General features: G+C 38.9%; 1 protein-coding gene across 8 annotated transcripts in view; it reads right to left on the reverse strand.

Moving 5' to 3' along the window:
* Positions 1 to 19180, reverse strand: part of Jade3 (jade family PHD finger 3) — a 157956-nt gene that overhangs the window by 13691 nt on the left and 125085 nt on the right. For all 8 annotated transcript variants that reach the window (XM_052733412.1, XM_052733836.1, XM_052733590.1 and 5 more), the window contains 2 exons: positions 13433 to 13600; positions 10212 to 10328 (listed from right to left, as the gene is read on the reverse strand). In XM_052733412.1, the coding sequence (XP_052589372.1) occupies positions 10212 to 10328; positions 13433 to 13600 (285 nt within the window). The remainder of the gene's footprint in view (positions 1 to 10211; positions 10329 to 13432; positions 13601 to 19180) is intronic.

A 19180-nucleotide genomic window follows, 5' to 3' on the forward strand; every position in this document is an offset into this window, starting at 1 on the left:
AAGAAAGAAGCAAGGCAACATAAGCAGATAATATCTACCTGGGACACCCAGGGTCTAATATATGTGTCTTTAGCAGTTCTTGTCATGCCATGGGAAGAGTATCCACTTTATTGTCTTTAATTCTTAACAAATAGATGGTGTCAGAACAATTGGGACACAGATCTGAGTGTGGTGGCACTCAGGAAGCAGAAGCAGGTGGATTGCTGGGAATTCAAGGCCAGCCTGGTCTATATAGGGAGTTCCAGGACATCCAGAGCTACATAATGAGACTGTCTCAAGAAACAATATATACTTTATTGTTTACTGAAGACGGATTTTTCTTTGAGCTGAGACACAGACACAGCCAGCACAGAGTGCAACCAAGAACAGCTCCCTCAGACACAGACACCTTTTGCATCTATTGGAGGAAGAGATGGGTAGACACCAGTGCAAAAATACATACAACAGCCTAAAGAGCAATATGGCACCACCAGAACCAAGTGGTTCTACAAGACCTGAACATCACAACGTAGAAGAAACAGAAGAAAGCAACCTTAAAAATAACTTTATGAAGATGATAGAGGCCTTTAAAGAGGAAATGAAAAATTCCCTTAAAGAAATTGAGGAAAAGACAAACAAAAAATGGGAAGAAATCAATAAATCCCTTAAAGAAAACCAAGAAAAAACAAACAGGTGAAGGAAACAGTTCAAGACCTGAAAATTGAAATAGAACAATGAAGAAGACACAAACCAAGGGAATGCCAGAAATAGAAAAGCTGAGTAAATGAACAGGAACTACAGATGCAAGTATAGAACTAGATAGCAAGAAGCCTGCCACAGCCATACAGTTTTTAAGTAATATAAGTCTCTGTGTGTTTACTTGGGTCTGAGCAGTTGCAGGCCAGATGGGACTGGAGAAAACTCCAGCTACACCCCACACACTAACAGTGGGAGATTTCAACACCCCACTCTCACCAAAGGACAGGTCTGCCAGACAGAAACTTAACAGAGAAATAAGGGAACAAACAGGTGTTATGACTCAAATGGACTTAACAGATATCTACAGAACATTCCACCCTAACACAAAAGAATATACCTTCTTCTCAGCATTCCATGGAACCTTCTCTAAAACTGACCACATACTCAGTCATAAAGCAAATCTCAACAGATACAAAAACATTGGAATAATCTCCTGTATTTTATTGGACCACCATGGCTTAAAGTTAAATTTCAACAACAACAAAAATTACAGAAAGCCTACAATCTCATGGAAACCGAGCAATTCCCAACTGACTCACCAATGGGTCAAGGAAAAAATAAGAAAGAAATTAAAGATTTCCGAGAATTCAATGAAAATGAAAGTACAACAAACCCAAACTTATGGGACACTATGAAAGCAGTGCTAAGAGAAAAATTCATAGCACTAAATGCCCACATAAGGAAGATGGAGAAATCTCACACTAGTGACTTAACAGCACACCTGAAAGCTCTAGAACAAAAAGAGCAAAGTCACCCAGGAGGAATAGAGGGCAAGAAATAATCAAATCGAGGGCTGAAATCAATAAAATGGAGACAAAGAGAACAATACAACGAATCAATGAAACAAAGAGTTGGTTCTTGGAGAAAAATCAACAAGATAGACAAGCCCTTATCCAAATTAACCAAAAGGCAGCATGAGAGCATCCAAATTAACAAAATCAGAGATGAAAAGGGAGATATAACAACAGACAATGAGGAAATCCAGAGAATTATCAGATCATACTTCAAAAACCTGTACTCCACAAAATTGGAAAATCTGAAAGAAACGAACAATTTTTTGATAGGTACCACATACCAAAGTTAAATCAAGACCAGATAAACTATTTAAATAGTCCAATAACACCTAAGGAAATAGAAACAGTCATAAAAATCTCCCAACCAAAAAAAGCCCAATAACAGATGGTTTCAGCACAGAATTCTACCAGATTTTCAAAGAAGAGCTAATTCCAATACTCTTCAAACTGTTCCACACAACAGAAACAGAAGGAACATTACCAAAATCTTTTTATGAGGCTACATTTACCCTGATAGCCAAACTACACACAAAGATGCAACAAAGAAAGAGAATTACAGACCAATCTCCCTCATGAACACTGATGCAAAAACACTCAATAAAATATTGCCAAATCAAATCCAAGAACACATGAAAAAAAATTATCCACCATGACCAAGCAGGCTTCATCCCAGGAATACAAGGATGGTTCAACATACGAAAATCTGTCAATACACCATATAAACAAACTGAAAGAAAAAAAAAGATCATCTCATTAGATGCTGAAAAAGCCTTTGACAAAATCCAACACCCTCTTCATTATAAAGGTACTAGAGAGATCAGGAATACAAGGAACACAGTTAAACATAATAAAGGCAATTTACAGCAAGCCGATAGCCAACATCAAATTAAATGGAGAAAAACTCAAAGCAATTCCACTAAAATCGGGAACAACACAAGGCTGTCCACTCTCTCCATATCTATTCAATATGGTACTAGAAGTCCTAGCTAGAGCAATAAGACAACATAAGGAGATCAAGGGGATACAAACTGGAAAAAAAGAAGTCAAACTTTCGCTATTTGCAGACGATACGATAGTATATGTAAGTGACCCCAAATATTCTACCAGAGAACTCCTACAGCTGATAAACACCTTCAGCAATGTGGCAGGATACAAGATTAACTAAAAAAAATCAGTAGCTCTCCTATATAAAAATGATAAATGGGCTGAGAAAGAAATCAGAGAAACATCAACCTTTACAATAGCCACAAATAATATAAAATAACTTGGGGTAACTCTACCTAAGCAAGTGAAAGACCTGTATGACAAGAAGTTAAGTCTTTGAAGAAAGAAACTGAAGAAGATATCAGAAAATGGAAAGATCTCCCTTGCTCATGGATAGGTAGAATCAACATAATAAAAATGGCAATCTTACCAAAAGCAATCTAGAGATTCAATGCAGTCCCCATCAAAATCCCAACACAATTCTTCACAGGCCTTGAAAGAACAAAACTCAACTTCATAAGGAAAAACAAAAAACCCAGAATAGCCAATCCTGTATAACAAAGCAACCTCTGGAGACATCACCATCTCTGACCTCAAGCTCTACTATAGAGCTATAGTAATAAAAACAGCTTGGTATTAGCATAAAATCTGAAATATGGACCAATGGAATCAAAATGAAGACCCTGACATTAACCCTCACACCAATGAACACCTGATTTTTGACAAAGAAGCCAAGACTGTACAATGGAAAAAAAGAAAGCATCTTCAACAAATGGTGCTGGCATAACTGGATGTCAATATGTAGAAGATTGCAAATAGATCCATATCTATTGCCACGCACAAAACTCCAGTCCAAGTGGATCAAAGACCTCAATACACATCCACTTACACTGAACCTGATAGAAGAGAAAGTAGGAAGTAGTCTTGAATGCATTGGCACAGGAGACCACTTAGATATAATACCAGTAGCACAGACTCTGAGAGCAACAATCAATAAATGGGACCTCTGAAACTGAGAAGCTTCTGTAAGGCAAAGGACACAGTAAATAAGACAAAATGACAGCCTACAGAATGGGAAAAGATCTTCACCAACCCCACATCTGACAGAGGGTTGATCTCCAAATTATATGAAGAACTCAAGAAACTGGACATCAAAATACCAAACAATCCAATTAAAAAAATGGGCTACAGAGCTAAACAGAGAATTCTCAACAGAAGAATCTCAAATGGCCAAAAGACATTTAAGGAATTGCTTAACATCCTTAGTCATCAGGGAAATGCAAATCAAAACAACTCTGAGATACCATCTTACACCTATTAGAATGGCTAAGATAAAAAACAACTGATGACAGCTTATGTTAGAGAGGATATGGAGCAAAAGGAACACTCCTCCACTGTTGGTGGGAGTGCAAACTTCTATAGCCACTTTGGAAATCAGTATGGAGGTTTCTCAGAAAATTGGGAATCAATCTACCTCAAGACCCAGTGATAGCACTCATGGGTATATACCCAATGGATGCTCAAGCATACCACAAGGACACTTGCTCAACTATGTTCATAGCAGAATTATTCGTAATAGCCAGAACCTGGAATCGACCTAGATGCCCCTCAATTGAAGAATGGATAAAGAAAATGTGGTACATATATACAATGGAGTACTACTCAGCAGTAAAAAACAATATCATGAAATTTGCAGGCAAATGGATGGAACTAGAAAATATCATCCTGAGTGAGGTAACCCAGACTCAGACAAACATGGTATATCCATAAGTGGATACTAGATGTAAAGTAAAGGATAACCAGACTACAATCCACAGCTCCAGAGAAACTAGGTAATAAGAGGGACATTGGTCCCCCTGGGAAGGAGAAACAGATGAGATCTCCTGAGTAAACTGGGGGTGAGGGGAGCAATAGACAGTAGGGAATGTGGGATAGGAGCATGGGGAAATGGAATGATTGAGCTAGAACAGGGGCAGAGAGGGAGAGCAATGAGGGAGATGTCTTGATAGAGGGAGACATTGTGGGGATAGAGAGAAACCTGGTGCGAGGGAAGTTCTCAGGAATCCACAGGGATGACCCCAGCTTAGACTACTAGCAGTGGTGGATGGGGTGCCTGAGCTGGCCTATCCCAGTGGTCAGACTGGTGAATGCCCTAACAGTCACCATAGAGCCTTCATCCAGTAACTGATGGAAACAGATGCAGATAGCCACAGCCAAGCACCAGGCCGAGCTCCAGAAGTCCAGTCGAAGAGAGGGAAGAGTGATTCTATGAGCAAGTGGCATCAAGACCACAATGTGGAAACTTACAGATACAACTGAACCAAGCCAGTGGGAACTCATGAACTTTGGACTGACAGCTGTGGAGCCTGCATGGGACTGGACTGGGCCCTCTGCATGGGTGAGACAGTTCTGTAGCTTGGTCTGTTTGAGGGGCCCCTGAGAGTGTGAATAGGATCTATCCCTGGTGTATGATCTGGCTTTTTGGAGCCCACTGCCTATGGTGGGACACCTTGCACACAACCTTGATGCAGGGGGAGGGGCTTGGATCTACCATACCTTTTTGGAGGAGGGGATGGGGGATAGGCCGGGGGGGGGGGGTGGGAGCAGGAGGAGGGTTAGGGGAGATCTGTGGTTGGTATGTGGAATGAATAAAAAATTTCTTAATTAAAAAAACAAATTGTGAAATATGTGAAAAAAAATGAAGTGCTTTCCTAGGTGGGTAGAGGAGAATGCCCTTTTATGTTGCTATATGCACAAGTGGGGGCTAGAGGTTGACATCAGCTGTCTTCCTTAATTGCTCTCCACCTTATATTTGAGACAAGGTCTGTCTCTGAACGTGGAGCTCACTATTTCAGCTGACTGGCTAACCAGTTAAGTGATTCCAGGATCTGTTTGCTTCTGCACATCACTCCCAGTGCTAGGGTTATAGATGTAGGAGGCCAAACATTTAGTTTTAAATAGGTGCTGGGGATTCACATTCAGTTCCTCATGCTTGTGCAGCAAGTACTTAACCATCAAGTTATCCCTCAGAATTCCTTTTAATCTTAGTATTTCATTTTCCTCATTATATTACTTTTAATAGTCACTGAAAAAAAATGTACTTTATTTCCCAGTTCCACACTTTTTGAAGATTTTCTTTTAGAAGTTAATTTCCATTATAATTGAACTCACATGGGCTTAAGAGTAAACTCATGTTAGCTTTCCAATTTAAATTCTCTATACTTGTATGTGACTTCAGACAGGCTCATATCTCTCTACTGTGGTGGTATTGTGTTCCCCAAAATATTGTGTACCTTAATAAACTTATCTGGGGTCAGAGAACAGAAAAGCCACAAGATACTTAGGCTAGAAAATGTTAGCACACGCCTTTAATCCTAGCATTCCAGAGACAGAAATCCCTCTGGATCTCTGTGAGTTCAAGGCCGCATTGGAAACAGCCAGGCATGGTGACTCACGCCTTTAATCCAAGAAAGCAGCCTTTAATCCCAGGGAGTGGTGGTAGAAAGCAGAAAGGTTTATAAGGTGTGAGGACCAGAAACTAGAAGAATTTGGCTGGTTAAGCATTTAGCTGGTTAAGCTTCAGGCTTTTGAGGAGCAGTTCAGCTGAGAGCTATTGGGATGAAGACACAGAAGCTTCCAGTCTGTGGAAACAGGACCAGCTGAGGAATTGGCAAGGTGAGATTGCTGTGGCTTGTTCTGTCTCTCTGATCTACCAGCATTGACCCCAATAACTGGCCTCGGGTTTGATCTTATTAATAAGAACTGTTAAGATTCATGTTATACTCTACCATCAATCCAAGCCACAAATGTTGGATGATTCTATTCAGTTTGGCTGGCCAAATGAATGTTAGGGATTTCTATCAATAATCAGATTTACTCTAGGGAATAATAATATGGACATATGCAATTATTAGCAGTCCCACTAACTTGTATATTTAATCTTTTAGGTTCTATGCTAAGCTCTCTGCCATCTTAAGTAATTAGTATTATTGTCTCCACTTATAGATGTGGAAGCTGAAGCCCAGAAAAGTTAGGTAACTTTTTTTTTTAAAGTTAGGTCACTTTTATAAGCTTACATAAGCAGCAAGAAGACCAGGTTTCAAATCCTGGGAGACTGGCACCAAAGAGTATATTCCTCCTTTTCTCTCCTCTCTTCCCTTTCCCTTCCCATTCCCTCCATCTTTTCCTTCTTTCCATTCTGTGTTTTAAGAAAGGGTCTAACTATATATGGCCTAGGTTGGCCCTGAACTGGTGGTACTATTGCCCCAGCATTCCAAGTGTTAGGACTTATAGGTGCATGCTATCATGCTCAGTTTCAAAGCCATGTTTTTTTTTCTAAACATGGTCTCAATTTGTAGACTAGGCCAAGCCTCAGGATCTAGAGAGACTTCAATATAAGATACAGAACAGAGAAATTCGAGAAATCTGGCAATTAGAGCAAGTATGTCTAGAACCTGGGCAAAATCCAGGGCTTCCTAGACATCTAGCTTGAACCCAGACTAGTGTCTGCTAAAGGATTATCAGAAACCTTCATGTTCAAAAAGGCTCTTATTTGTTTAAATATTGTCTATAGCTGCCTTTGCATTGCAAAGGTGGTGTTGAGCAGCTGTGACAAGAAACTACATGGTCCACAAAGCCTAACATATTTACTATCTTGCTATTTATAGAACAAATTTACCAGTTCTTGCTCTAACCAATAAAGCCCCATATAATCTCTTTGATCTTCTTTTCCCAAACATTCCATTCTCATCTTGCTGGATTCTTTCTTGTTGGTCAAATAGGCCAGGCACACTCCTATCTCATGGTCTTTTCAATGGCTGTTTCCTCTGCCTGAAACACTTTTTATCCTAAACATCTGCATAGCTTTTTCTCTTTGTTCATATGTTACCTCCATAGTTAGTCTTACCCTAATCACTCAGCTTAAACTTGTAACTCATGCTCCCTACATCATATTTCCCAACTTCTTACTGTCTTCCGCAGTCTTTTCTATAGCAGCTATCACCTTATAACATTTCATTTAACATCTATTGCTTACTGTCTACTTTTACAAACTAAAATATAAGCTCTACAGTGCAAAGTTCTTTGTTATTTCATTGGTAGACCCAAACCCTAGTATACAATTAGGCATACACATTTGCTGAATAAATTAAATTCCTTATACTAAAGTTTGTGATAGAGATGCAGTTCAGTGGTAGAGCATTGGCTTAGCATACCTGAGATCCTGGGATTAATCCCTAGTACCACACAAAAACTAAAAATGCACAATAGCCTCAATTTAGGAAGATTTCTCTAAAATCAAGAATCTGAACTTTAAGAAATGAAAATAAGAACCATTGGTCTGCAGATGAGAAACCTCCTCTAGAATGTTCCATCTAATCATCTGTTCATCCATCATCCATCCATCAATCTAGTGTCTATCATGTCAAGGTGTGGGAAAAAGCATAGAACAAAATTATGGAAGATAAAACTCATAGATAAACAATATAACAGAAGACAGAGTGTGGAGCCTAAGGCTGCAATGCAAACTCAGATCTGCAAAGGCTAAGGCCAATGTTTTCTCTCACTAGCTATGTTACTAATTACTAACCAGTATAAAAATAATCTTTAACAGCAAATTAGTGGGAAATAAAGGTACCATAGTGAGAATAAGTAATTTATTGAATATGAATTCAATCTCCACTGTAAAATTATTAAATAATACACATGGAAAATATTTTGTTTTAATGGAAAATATGTATTATAAATTAATTTGATACAAGGAAACATATGTGTATTTATTCAATGCACCCTAAATGAATACTAGTGAGGGAACGGTGTATCATCTTGGCCTTTAAGAGGCTCATATATGGAGAGCAAATAGGAAGGAACTTAGATAAACAAACAATGTGTTAGGTTAGTGGCTTAGGATTTCTATTGCTGTGATAAAGTGTCATGACCAAGTCTGGCATGGTGGTCCATGTACTTAATCCCAGCACTCGGGAGACAGAGGTATATGGATCTCTGTTGAGTTTGAAGCTAGCCTGGTCTACAAAGTGAGTTCCAGGACAGCCAGGGATGTTACACAGAGAGACCCTGTCTTGAGGAAAAAAAAACTCCAGAAAAAACAAAACAACAACAAAACAAAAAACAATCAAAAACCTCACCATGACCAAACGTAACTTGGGGAGAAAAGGATTTATTTCATCTCAGAACTTGCATCATCCAGGGAAATCAGGATAGAAATCCAAGGGAGAAACTGATGCAGAGGCCCTGGAAGAGTGCTGTCCACTGTCTTGCTCCTCGTGGCTTGTTCAAACTGCTATCTTATAGCACCCAGGACCACTAGCCTGGGACTGGCACCCCCACCCCACAGTGGGCTGGAACCTCCCACATTAGTCGTCAATCAAGAAAATGCACCACAGGCTTGTCTACAAGCCAATCTATTTAGGGGCATTTTCTCAACTGCATGACTCTAGCTTGTGTCAAATTAACATAACACTAGCCAGCACAGTCAGTATATATCAGGGGGACATTTTTCCATTATAAATACTAAAATGTTATAGCTAAGATAAATAAAATCAGCTGAAAGAAATTTTTAAAAAGATAAGTGCTCATATGTGTTAGATGACAAGTCTGAAACCTGTTAAGCAGCACTGGACTAAATGAAACACCTAGAGCCACTGCCCTAAGTTATGACATTACAGAGACTCCTTTCTCTGAAGGTCTGCAGGAAAATGAAATTTCAACCCATCTGCAGCTTACACACAGTAAGTCTATGGAATAGAAGGTCAGCCCTTCCTTCCTTACAAGTCCTTACAAGCAGTGCCACCTTATTATGTTTGGAACAGAAAGTGAAGTGATATTGTAACTCAGATATCTCAGAACACATTACCTGTACTACCACATGCAACATAGATGCCTATGAGAATGACTTTCAAAACTAGTCGACAGACTTTATCTATTCAAATATACCTTTCCACACCCAAATGTTCACAGAGCCATCTATGTAATCATCCTGGATCTTAAATTCATTGACAATTAATGGATAAGACTCATCAGAACACGGGCTATATAGTTTAGTTATAGCTTATTCCCACTCAGAATGAAATCACTCAGCTTCAGAGTCAGTTAACTCATGAGTGCTGACATTAAAAGATAAAGGTTTAATACCATTATGAGTATTATTTTGAAAAAGGGTCTCACTATGTTGTTCAGGCTGGCCTTGAACTCCTGAGCTGAAATGATTCTTCTGCCTCAATTTCCTGAATAGCTGGGCCTAAGGTGTATATCACTATGCCTGGCAACCAATCTGAATGTTAAAAAGAATAGGTCAAGGGTCAGAGAGATGGCTTAGTGGTTAAGAACATTTATTGCTCTTTCAGAGGATCCAAGTTTAATGCCCAGCACCCATGCTGGGTGTTTCACAACAACCTGTAAATCCAGCTCCAGGAGATCAAACACCCTTTTCTGGCCTCTGGGGGCACCCACACACATATGGTACCCCCACACATACACACAAATAAAAATAAATCTTTGAAAAAGAAACAGGCTGTTACTCAGAAGTAACATCTGAAAAAGATTTCCACAAACTGTTTCTGGAAGGGCAGCATCCTGCACATGAGAGGGGAGATTTTGGGTTAACAGGACACTCTTACTGGGACCATTAGTCAGGTCAACTTGATTTTAGCTCATTCCACTACTTCTCAGGGCACTTACCTGAATACAAGCTCCTGTCTTCAACTTGCACAGGCTGCAAACTAAGGCCCACCGGCTGGGTGGAATATGGGAGATTTTTGTGATAGGTTCCATTCTCTCAGGACAAGCAATGCTGACCTACAAATACAACATCATCATAAGGCAGAAGCACCAGGGCATCTCAGAAGCACTTTTCACAAACTGTTATATGTTTTATATATGTTATATGAAGCTGAGAACATTAAAACAATAAAGTAAGCCATATCTTCCAAGATTAGTATGGAACTAAGAATAAACAAAACACGTTTCCATTGCTCAGTCCTTCAGTCATTTCTAGTAATGTAAACAATTCATGTACGTGATGAGAGTGCAGGAATATAGACTAGGTAGGCATGGTTACCTTAAAGAATCAAGATATATCTATCTTTACTTAGGAACCAAACAAAGCTACTAGGGAAAGGAAATAAAGTTCAGAAATTCTAGTATCTGTCTTATGTTAGAGATGGTACCACATGCCTTGCTATTTCATTTAATCAACTAAAAATAAAGATAGGCAGTGACAGATCTTTATATTTGGTTCACAAAGCAGGATAATATTGTTGGAAAGTAGCAGCAAATTTATGTAATGAAGAGACTGCAGCATGTAATTAGAAAGAATGAGGATGATACCACTTCTAAACTCCAATTTTTAAAACTATGTAACTATTACCAGCTTACCCTACTCTCTCAGTCAAAGTAGCTTCAAAGTGAAATTAAGTCTTTGGGGATGCTGAAAGGAAAGGGATACTTTAAAAAAAGATGAAACAATATTTTCCATATGGAAACAAAGGGTCATGTAACTACTGGTAAAAATGTGTTCTTGGTTTCTCTTTTACAACTATATACATGACTTTTTAAGAAATAAACTTTAACAAAGATTTATTTATTTAATTTGTATGAGTATTTTGCCTGCATGTATATGTGCATCACATGCATGCCTGGTGCCATGGATCCCCTGGAACTGAAGTTCCAGACAGTTGTAAGCTGCCATATGGGTGCTGGGAACTAAACCCGGGTCCTCTAGAGGAGCAGCCAGTGTTCTTAACTGCTGAGCCCTTTCTCCAGACCCAAGAAATAAACTTTTAAAATTATTATTTTTCATTTTGTTTTGTGTGCATGAGTGTTTTGCCTATGTGTATATCTGTGCATCACATGCATGCAGTGCCAACAAAGGCCAGAAGAAGGTATTGGATTCTCTGGGACTGGAGTTACAAATGGTTGTGAGCCACCATACAGATGCTGGGATTTGAACCTAGGTCTTCTGGAAGAGTAGCCAGTGCTCTTAACCCCTGGACCATCTCTCCAGCACCGGAAAGAAACAGGTTTTAAGTGAGTAACTATCAAACTAAGATGGTTCATCTAGTACAAGTTCTGTTCAGATCAGGAAAGAGAGATCTTTAATAATCCAAAATATACTGGAAATCAAGAATTAGAAGCCCTAAGAGAAGGTTAATATTTGTGAAAGTTTATATTATTTTATTTTTGAGATAGCATCTATGTAGCTCAGGATAGCCTTTAACTCATGATCTTATTCCAGCCTTCTGAGTGTTGGGATTATAGGTGATTTATTTTATTTTTATGTGTGTGATACTAGGGATCAAGCCCAGGCCTTTGCACATGCAAAGCAAGTGCTGTACCTCTGAGCTACATTCCCTACCTCTTGTTTTTTGGTCTGAGACAAGGTCTCACTCTAGCTTAGGCTAGTCTTGAGCTTACTATGCAGCCCAGGGTTTGAACTTTTGATTATTCTGCCTTTCCATCCAAAGATGTGGGTTTACAGGCATATGTACCAGGCCTGGCTTCAACCTTTTTTAATTTTAATTTTTTTGGTACTGGAGAATTGCCTTGTTCATGCTAGGCAAATATTCTACCACTAACTACACCCTAGCCCAAACCCTTGAGTTATTTTTTGTTTACAGGATCTAGGTAGTATGTAGCCTGGCTTTGAGCTCACTACACAGTTCAAAGCTGGCTTCTAGATCTTAACCCTCCTGCCTTAGTCTCCCAAGTATAGGGATTATAGGAATGTACTACCATGCTTAGTTTAGGAGCCATGTTTTAATTAAGTTAATTAATAATAGCACCTCAGGAAATACCTGCAACTACAGGATCGGGGTAGATAACAAGGAATAGAATTTTGAATAAAGTCTTAGATAACTGTTGAGTTTAAGGCCCCAAAAGAGCTTTATAAGTAAAAGAGAACTAGGTATGGTGGCCTTTAATCCCAGAATTTGGAAGGCAGAGGCAGGTGGATCTTTGTGAGTTCCAAGGCAGCTAGTCAGTCAAACAGTTAGACCCTGTCTTTAAAAAGGTAAAAAACAAAAAGTAAAGAACAACCACCACAGTAGGCTCGCTTTATTTTTAACAGCCTAAAATCAGAGACCCAAAGTAGAATGGATAAATAGTATATACATATAATGGTAAACTACTAAGCAATGTAAATTGATGAACTACTGATATATACTACAACATGGAGTGCTAGCCAGACACAAAAGAATACTTACTCTATGAATTCCATTTACGTGAAGCTCAAAAACATACAAAACTTATCTATACTGATAAAGATCAAAATGGTTGTTGCTCTCAGGAAATAGGGAAAGGAGGGGCTATGAGGTGGCCTTCCGGGATGCTATTTGTATATTTCTGTGGCATTTCATATCTTAGTCTGATTTGTGGCTACAGGTATTTTAAGGTAAGGTTTATTTTAAAAAAGTGTTTCTCACACCTTTGTCTTTTTTAAAAAAAGTAGTTTTATTCATTTTATAAATAGTTTTAAAATTGTTTTTAAAATTATGTATATATGTGTATGAATATGTGTATATGTGTACAGGTGCCTCTGGAGGCCAGAGGCTATCAATTCCCTGGGAGGCGGAATTAAAGGCAGTCAGTTGTGAATTGCCTGACATGCTACTGGAACTATACTCAGATCCTCTACAAAAGCAGTATGTGCTCCTAACAGCTATGCTATCTCATCACCTTCTTCTCTCACACAAATTTATCAAATATCACTAAAAGTATCACCCACAAATAAATAAGTATGTGCTAACATGCACATTTGTGTCCAAGAAGACCTGATGTAGCACAGAAATCTCAGAAATAGAGGTGAGCAGGAAGAATTTCCATGACAAGTCTGAGTCTGTCTAAACATCATGGGAAGGAGGGCATCCTGGAGTAAATGGGCCCAGATTTGGATGGTTTCTTACCTCTGGAATCCACAGGGCACAGCTGACATGAGCCCATTTAGTCCCTGTCCTGGTGGTCTTCATGGCTCCACCTTTCTTAGGACATAAAACACACTGTGGATAAATGCCCAGGACACAGGAACGACATAGCCAGCTGCCTTCTGGAATTTTAAGGATGCCATAACAAGCCTGTAGGCATGAGGAAGAGAGGGAAGAATGGTCAGTGTCTTTGTATTAGCACCAACATCTGCTTTGACACATTTAAGAGAATACTCTCTGTTTCTAGGAGAAAGACAAATATAGTTGAACAAATTCTTATTCTGGATTTAGCAATTTTTAAACACCCTAAAAAACCAAGCATCTGAACTAGGATTAGCATGTCTATCTATAAGAACTAACTTTAAAGGGAAATAGAAAAAGACAAGGTGGAGATTCACCACAAAGTTAGCCAATTATTAGTTGAGAGTTGGGTTATAGGCATTTTTCTTTCTTTTTAAATTTTTTTTTTTGAAAATAGGTTCTTTTCCCTGTTTTCTAAACTGTCTTCAATTTTATATATTATAACAGATCAGGAAAGCAATAAAAGAGTAACTTCAACATGTAATGTACTATTGTGATGAAGAAAAAAGGTGTTGGAAAATAATGAAACATATGAGATACAAATAAGCTAATGTTTGTAAAGAGTCTAATAGTACCTGGTGCATAAAAAAATTTCAGCATACTGTAGAAATTATTTGCTTGGGTTGGACCAAAAGGAGACTTGTGAATTGAATCACAATAATCCATAATGAATTCTGGGAGCCTTTTTAATTCTTTATGGAATGATATTAGAAAATAAATGAATAACTCAGGGAGAAGGACGATTACTTAGAAATTATTCTAGATACCACCCCCCACCTTCAATTGTCCATTTCACCCTCTTTATTGCTCTAATCTATTTCAGAGGCAAACTAGGTGCCTCTAGGTTCCTCACATGGCTAAATATACCCTATACCATCAATTGATTCACCCTAGCAGTTCCAAAATTGGGTTCCAAGATATTCACCCTTAGGTGAGATTCATCATCCATTTCTAATCTCTTTTCCACTTTATACCATGCTTCCTTTTCCATCTTTCAGACCAAATTTCTGGCTTTTATTACTCATTCACTGGTCCCTGGTACTTGCTTCTTACACCGAGGCTGAACTTCCTTTCCATCCCTATCCTCACCACTACTGCTCCATCCAACTCATTGTCATACTATTCTAGGATAAATTTATTTCTAAATTTGTTTATCCATTCTTTATAGCTTTAACCCTTACTCTATTTAGTCATCAAATTCTTTTCAGTAAAATCAAGAACAGCAGTAAATTCTCCAGGGATTTTTCCTGTTCTTATCTCATTTGTCCACCATCATCTAAACTAGGTGTTGGCTACTACTTAAGACCTGTTTTATGTGGCTAACACACTGAGAATGTTTTTCACATTTTTAAAGAGTTGTAAGAGGAAAAAGAAAAAACACAGAAAAGGACCATATACAGCTGGCAAAGTCTAAAGTATTTCTGACCCTTTACAGAAAAGGTTTGCTGGCCTCTAATCTGAATTTTGTACCTACTCACACCTTACTATTTTTTCTTGCCTCCTATCATAGTTAAACACATGGTATCTAATTTGTATAAGCAGGCCTCTCAGTTATCTCCATAACTGTTCACTCTAGTTCTCATGTCCATGTGTCTTGTATCTGCCCTACTGCCAGACTCTCATCCTCTACTTCATGTGATTTCCCTCATCAACTAAACAGCATCTGTATTTTAGTCTACTAGTTTTGTTCTTGTGCTTCATAACCTCAGTGAGAATGGAAGGTAACTAGGCATAGCTTTCATCACTGATTTATAACAAATGCCCCTCTCCCTACTTAGTTTGAATAGGTAGGTGTGTTGTGGGAACAAATTATTAATAATTTGGCTCAAGAATCCAAGCTGGACTTCCAACTAGGCTAGACTTCAATGAGGCTGCTCTCATGTGAGCAGGGCATCATTTAATAAGGTTCCTATCTTTGAAACCCCTTTTCTCTGAGACCTAGAATGTTGCCAGGGAATGACAAAAAAATTCCTCCCCAAATTGCAGCCTGTTTGAAGTTAGTGATTGGTTCTAAGAATGCTCTTGGTCATTCTATGGAACACAAAATAATTTACAGAGTGAGCTCCTTTATAGATATAATCATCATAAGATCATAAAAGCTTATATATCATAGTGATTCTCAACTTTTTTATGGATCACAAATGACAGTTGTAAATTCTGTTGAGAAACTAGCATATGTTTGCTAATATGTTTTAAGGATAATTTCAGAATGTCAAACTCAGTGTCAACTATATTCATGACAGCTATAAAAACTACAGTATGATTGAGCATTCCTTGGGTATATGCCCAAGAGTGGTATAGCTGGGTCTTGAGGAAGACTGATTATTTTCCATCTTTCAGACCAAATTTCTGGCTTTTTTTTTTTTTTTTTTTTTTTTTTTTGAGACAGGGTTTCTCTGTGTAGCTTTGCGCCTTTCCCAGAACTCACTCTGTAGCCCAGGCTGGCCTCGAACTCACAGAGATCCGCCTGCCTCGGCCTCCCAAGTGCTGGGATTAAAGGCGTGCGCCACCAGCGCCCAGCCAAATTTCTGGCTTTTATTACTCATTCACTGGTCCCTGGTACTTGCTTCTTACACCGAGGCCGAACTTCCTGAGAAACCACCACACTGATTTCCAAAGTGGCTGTACAAGTTTGCATTCCCACCAACATTGGAGGAGTGTTCCCCTTGCTCCACATCCTCTCCAACATAAGCTGTCTGTAGTGCTTTTGATCGTAGCCATTCTGACAGGTGTAAGATGGTATCTCAGAGTCGTTTTGATTTGCAGCTCCCTGCATGCAGCCTTGAGGCAGAGGAAGGGCTTGGACTTGCCTCTACTAGATGTGCCTCCCCATGGGAGGCCTTGCCTTCTTGTTGGGGAGAGTGGGGGTGGGTTGGGAGGGGGAGGCTGGGGGGCAGGAGGAGAAAAGAGGGGATCTTTGATTGGTGTGTAAAATGAATGAAAAAAATTTCTTAATTAAAAAACAAAACAACATCCAATGACTGATGGAAGTGGATGCAGAGATCCACGGCCAGGCCCCAGGTGGAGCTCCAGGAATCCAATCAGTGAGAAAGAGGAGGGATTGTATGAGCAAGAATTGTTGAGACCAAGATTGGAAAAAGCACAGGGACAAATAGCCAAACTAGTGGAAACACATGAACTATGAACCAATAGCTGAGGAGCCCCAACTGGATCAGGCCCTCTGGATAAGTGAGACAGTTGATTAGCTTGAACTATGTAGGAGGCCCCCAGGCAGTGGGACCGGGACCTGTCCTTAGTGCATGAGCTGGCTGTTTGGAACCTGGGGCCTATGCTGAGACATTTTGCTCAGCCTGGGAGGAGGGGACTGGACCTGCCTGGACTGAATCTACCAGGTTGAGCTGAATCCCCAGGGGAGTCCTTGCCCTGGAGGAGATGGGAATGGGGGGTGGGCTGGGGGGGGAGGGCGGGAGGTGGGGGTGGGAGGAGGGAGGACAGGAATCCGTGGCTGATATGTAAAATTAAATCAAATTATAAAATTAAATTAAAAAAGTTTTAAATAAAGCCTTTATCACAAAGAAAAAACAAAACAAAACAAAACCCTATAGTATGTGCTATTAGCTAAATTTAATCCAATCTCAATCTAAGTATTCAATATTTATACTAAGAAGCAGAAATGGATACACACAAAAGGACCTGGAATGGTTTTAATTAACTTTCACATATTTTTAAGAAAAAATTAAGTTGAATGATGTTAAAATCTAAAGTCTATTGATACAAACTTCTAAAATAATGTATTGTTGTCAGTGAAGAACAAACACTGAACACAATGTGGTGGAACAAAGAAGGTAAATTATGTTTAACAAATCCAGATGCCAATATGTCACTATTCTTTTAGAGAGCAAACCAATATTCTAAATTATTATTTAAGTTACTTTATAGTCAACAGAGGGAGCTCTAACCTAAGTAGTTATTTATGATCCAAGTAATTACACCCACTTTATAAGAATCTCAGTATTTTATCCATATGATTCCTGATTTTTTCAGATGTTATATATATATGTAACATACACACACACACACACACACACACACACACACACACACACACACACCCCTCTCTGATTGGCCTGGAACTTGCTATGTAGCCCACCAAACTCACGAATTTCTTGCCTCAAGTGTACTGCCATGCCCAGATTGGAAGAAGCTCTTTTTATGAAATTTCATATATTCCCAGAATCCACATATATCAGATTGTAGTCTGCAAGGTCCAGTAAGCTGTTATTGCCAAAGTGTGAGAAGATTATCATTTATAGTGACTTGGTGTGTTTCTAAAACAAATGCCATATTCTTGGGGGAAATTATTATGTTACAGCTAATTTTGTTAGTAAAAGAACCTGAGAATAATTCTTTAATATTTTGCCCTAATTGTAAAAGACAAACACAGAAAACAAATACAGATGACCTCTGCCTTATTCCTTTCAAGCCTACTATAGATCAATAATTATCTCAAACCTCTTTGATAAGAAACATTATGAAGTTCAGAACTGTTCAGATCTTAGGAAAGTTATACATATGGTATATATAAGCCCAGTGGTACCAGGAACAATACCATATAATATGTTAGTATTTCTCTAAAAATGTATTTGCATAAAATAGGTAAAGACTATAAACAGCCTCATATTAGCGAAGTTCTGGTATTGTCCACAAATCAGTTCTGGTTCAGAATTTCAGCTACAAGTGAAATCTTCAGAGATTTCTAATTTTGAAATTAACTGTATGAGAGGATCTATGCATCTGTACTATCAGATACTTTAAGTTCATAGCTAAGCCATAAAGATTTTGCCTCTATTGAAAATATAATACAAATGCCAATAATTGGCACAATGAAAATAAAATTTCTAAATTCATTATTATTATTATTATTATTATTATTTTTTTTTTTTTTTGGTTTTTCGAGACAGGGTTTCTCTGTGTAGCTTTGCGCCTTTCCTGGAACTCACTTGGTAGACCAGGCTGGCCTCGAACTCACAGAGATCCACCTGCCTCTGCCTCCCGAGTGCTGGGATTAAAGGCGTGCGCCACCACCGCCCGGCCCTAAATTCATTATTTTAAAGATAGAAGTAAATGAAGGTTAAAGTGGTATGGTGGTCTGAATAATAGTGGCCCCCATAGGTTGGCATATTTGAATATTTAGTCACTCAAGAGTGGCACTATTTGAAAGGATAGTATTAGGAGGTGTGGCCTTGTTAGAGAAGTGTGTCATTAGGGTGGGATTTGAGGTTTCAAAATTCCATGCCAAGCCCAGAGTCACTCTCTCTGCCTATGGATCAGGATGTAGCTCTCAGCTACTGCTCCAGTGCCTGCCTACCACCATGTTCCCTCCCATGATAATAACAGACTAAACCTCTGAAACTGTGAACAATTAAATGCTTTCTTTCATAAGAGTTGCCTTGGTCATGGTGTCTCTTTACAACAATAGAACAGTGATTAAGGTAAGTGGTGACAAAAACGTCTGGGTTCCTCCTATGATACAGAAGGCTATGGTTAGGCGACTCAGAGAAGTTTTAAGTCCTGGTTATTTTCTATCTCCTATGTTTTTTTTTGTTGTTGTTTGTTTTTTGAAACAGGGTTTCTCTGTGTAGTTTGGTGCCTATCCTGGATCTCACTCTGTAGACCAGGCTGGCCTCG

This window comes from Peromyscus californicus, unplaced genomic scaffold (genome assembly GCF_007827085.1).
Source record: "Peromyscus californicus insignis strain IS unplaced genomic scaffold, ASM782708v3 Scaffold_10__1_contigs__length_136768540, whole genome shotgun sequence".
Classification (NCBI taxonomy): domain Eukaryota; kingdom Metazoa; phylum Chordata; class Mammalia; order Rodentia; family Cricetidae; genus Peromyscus; species Peromyscus californicus.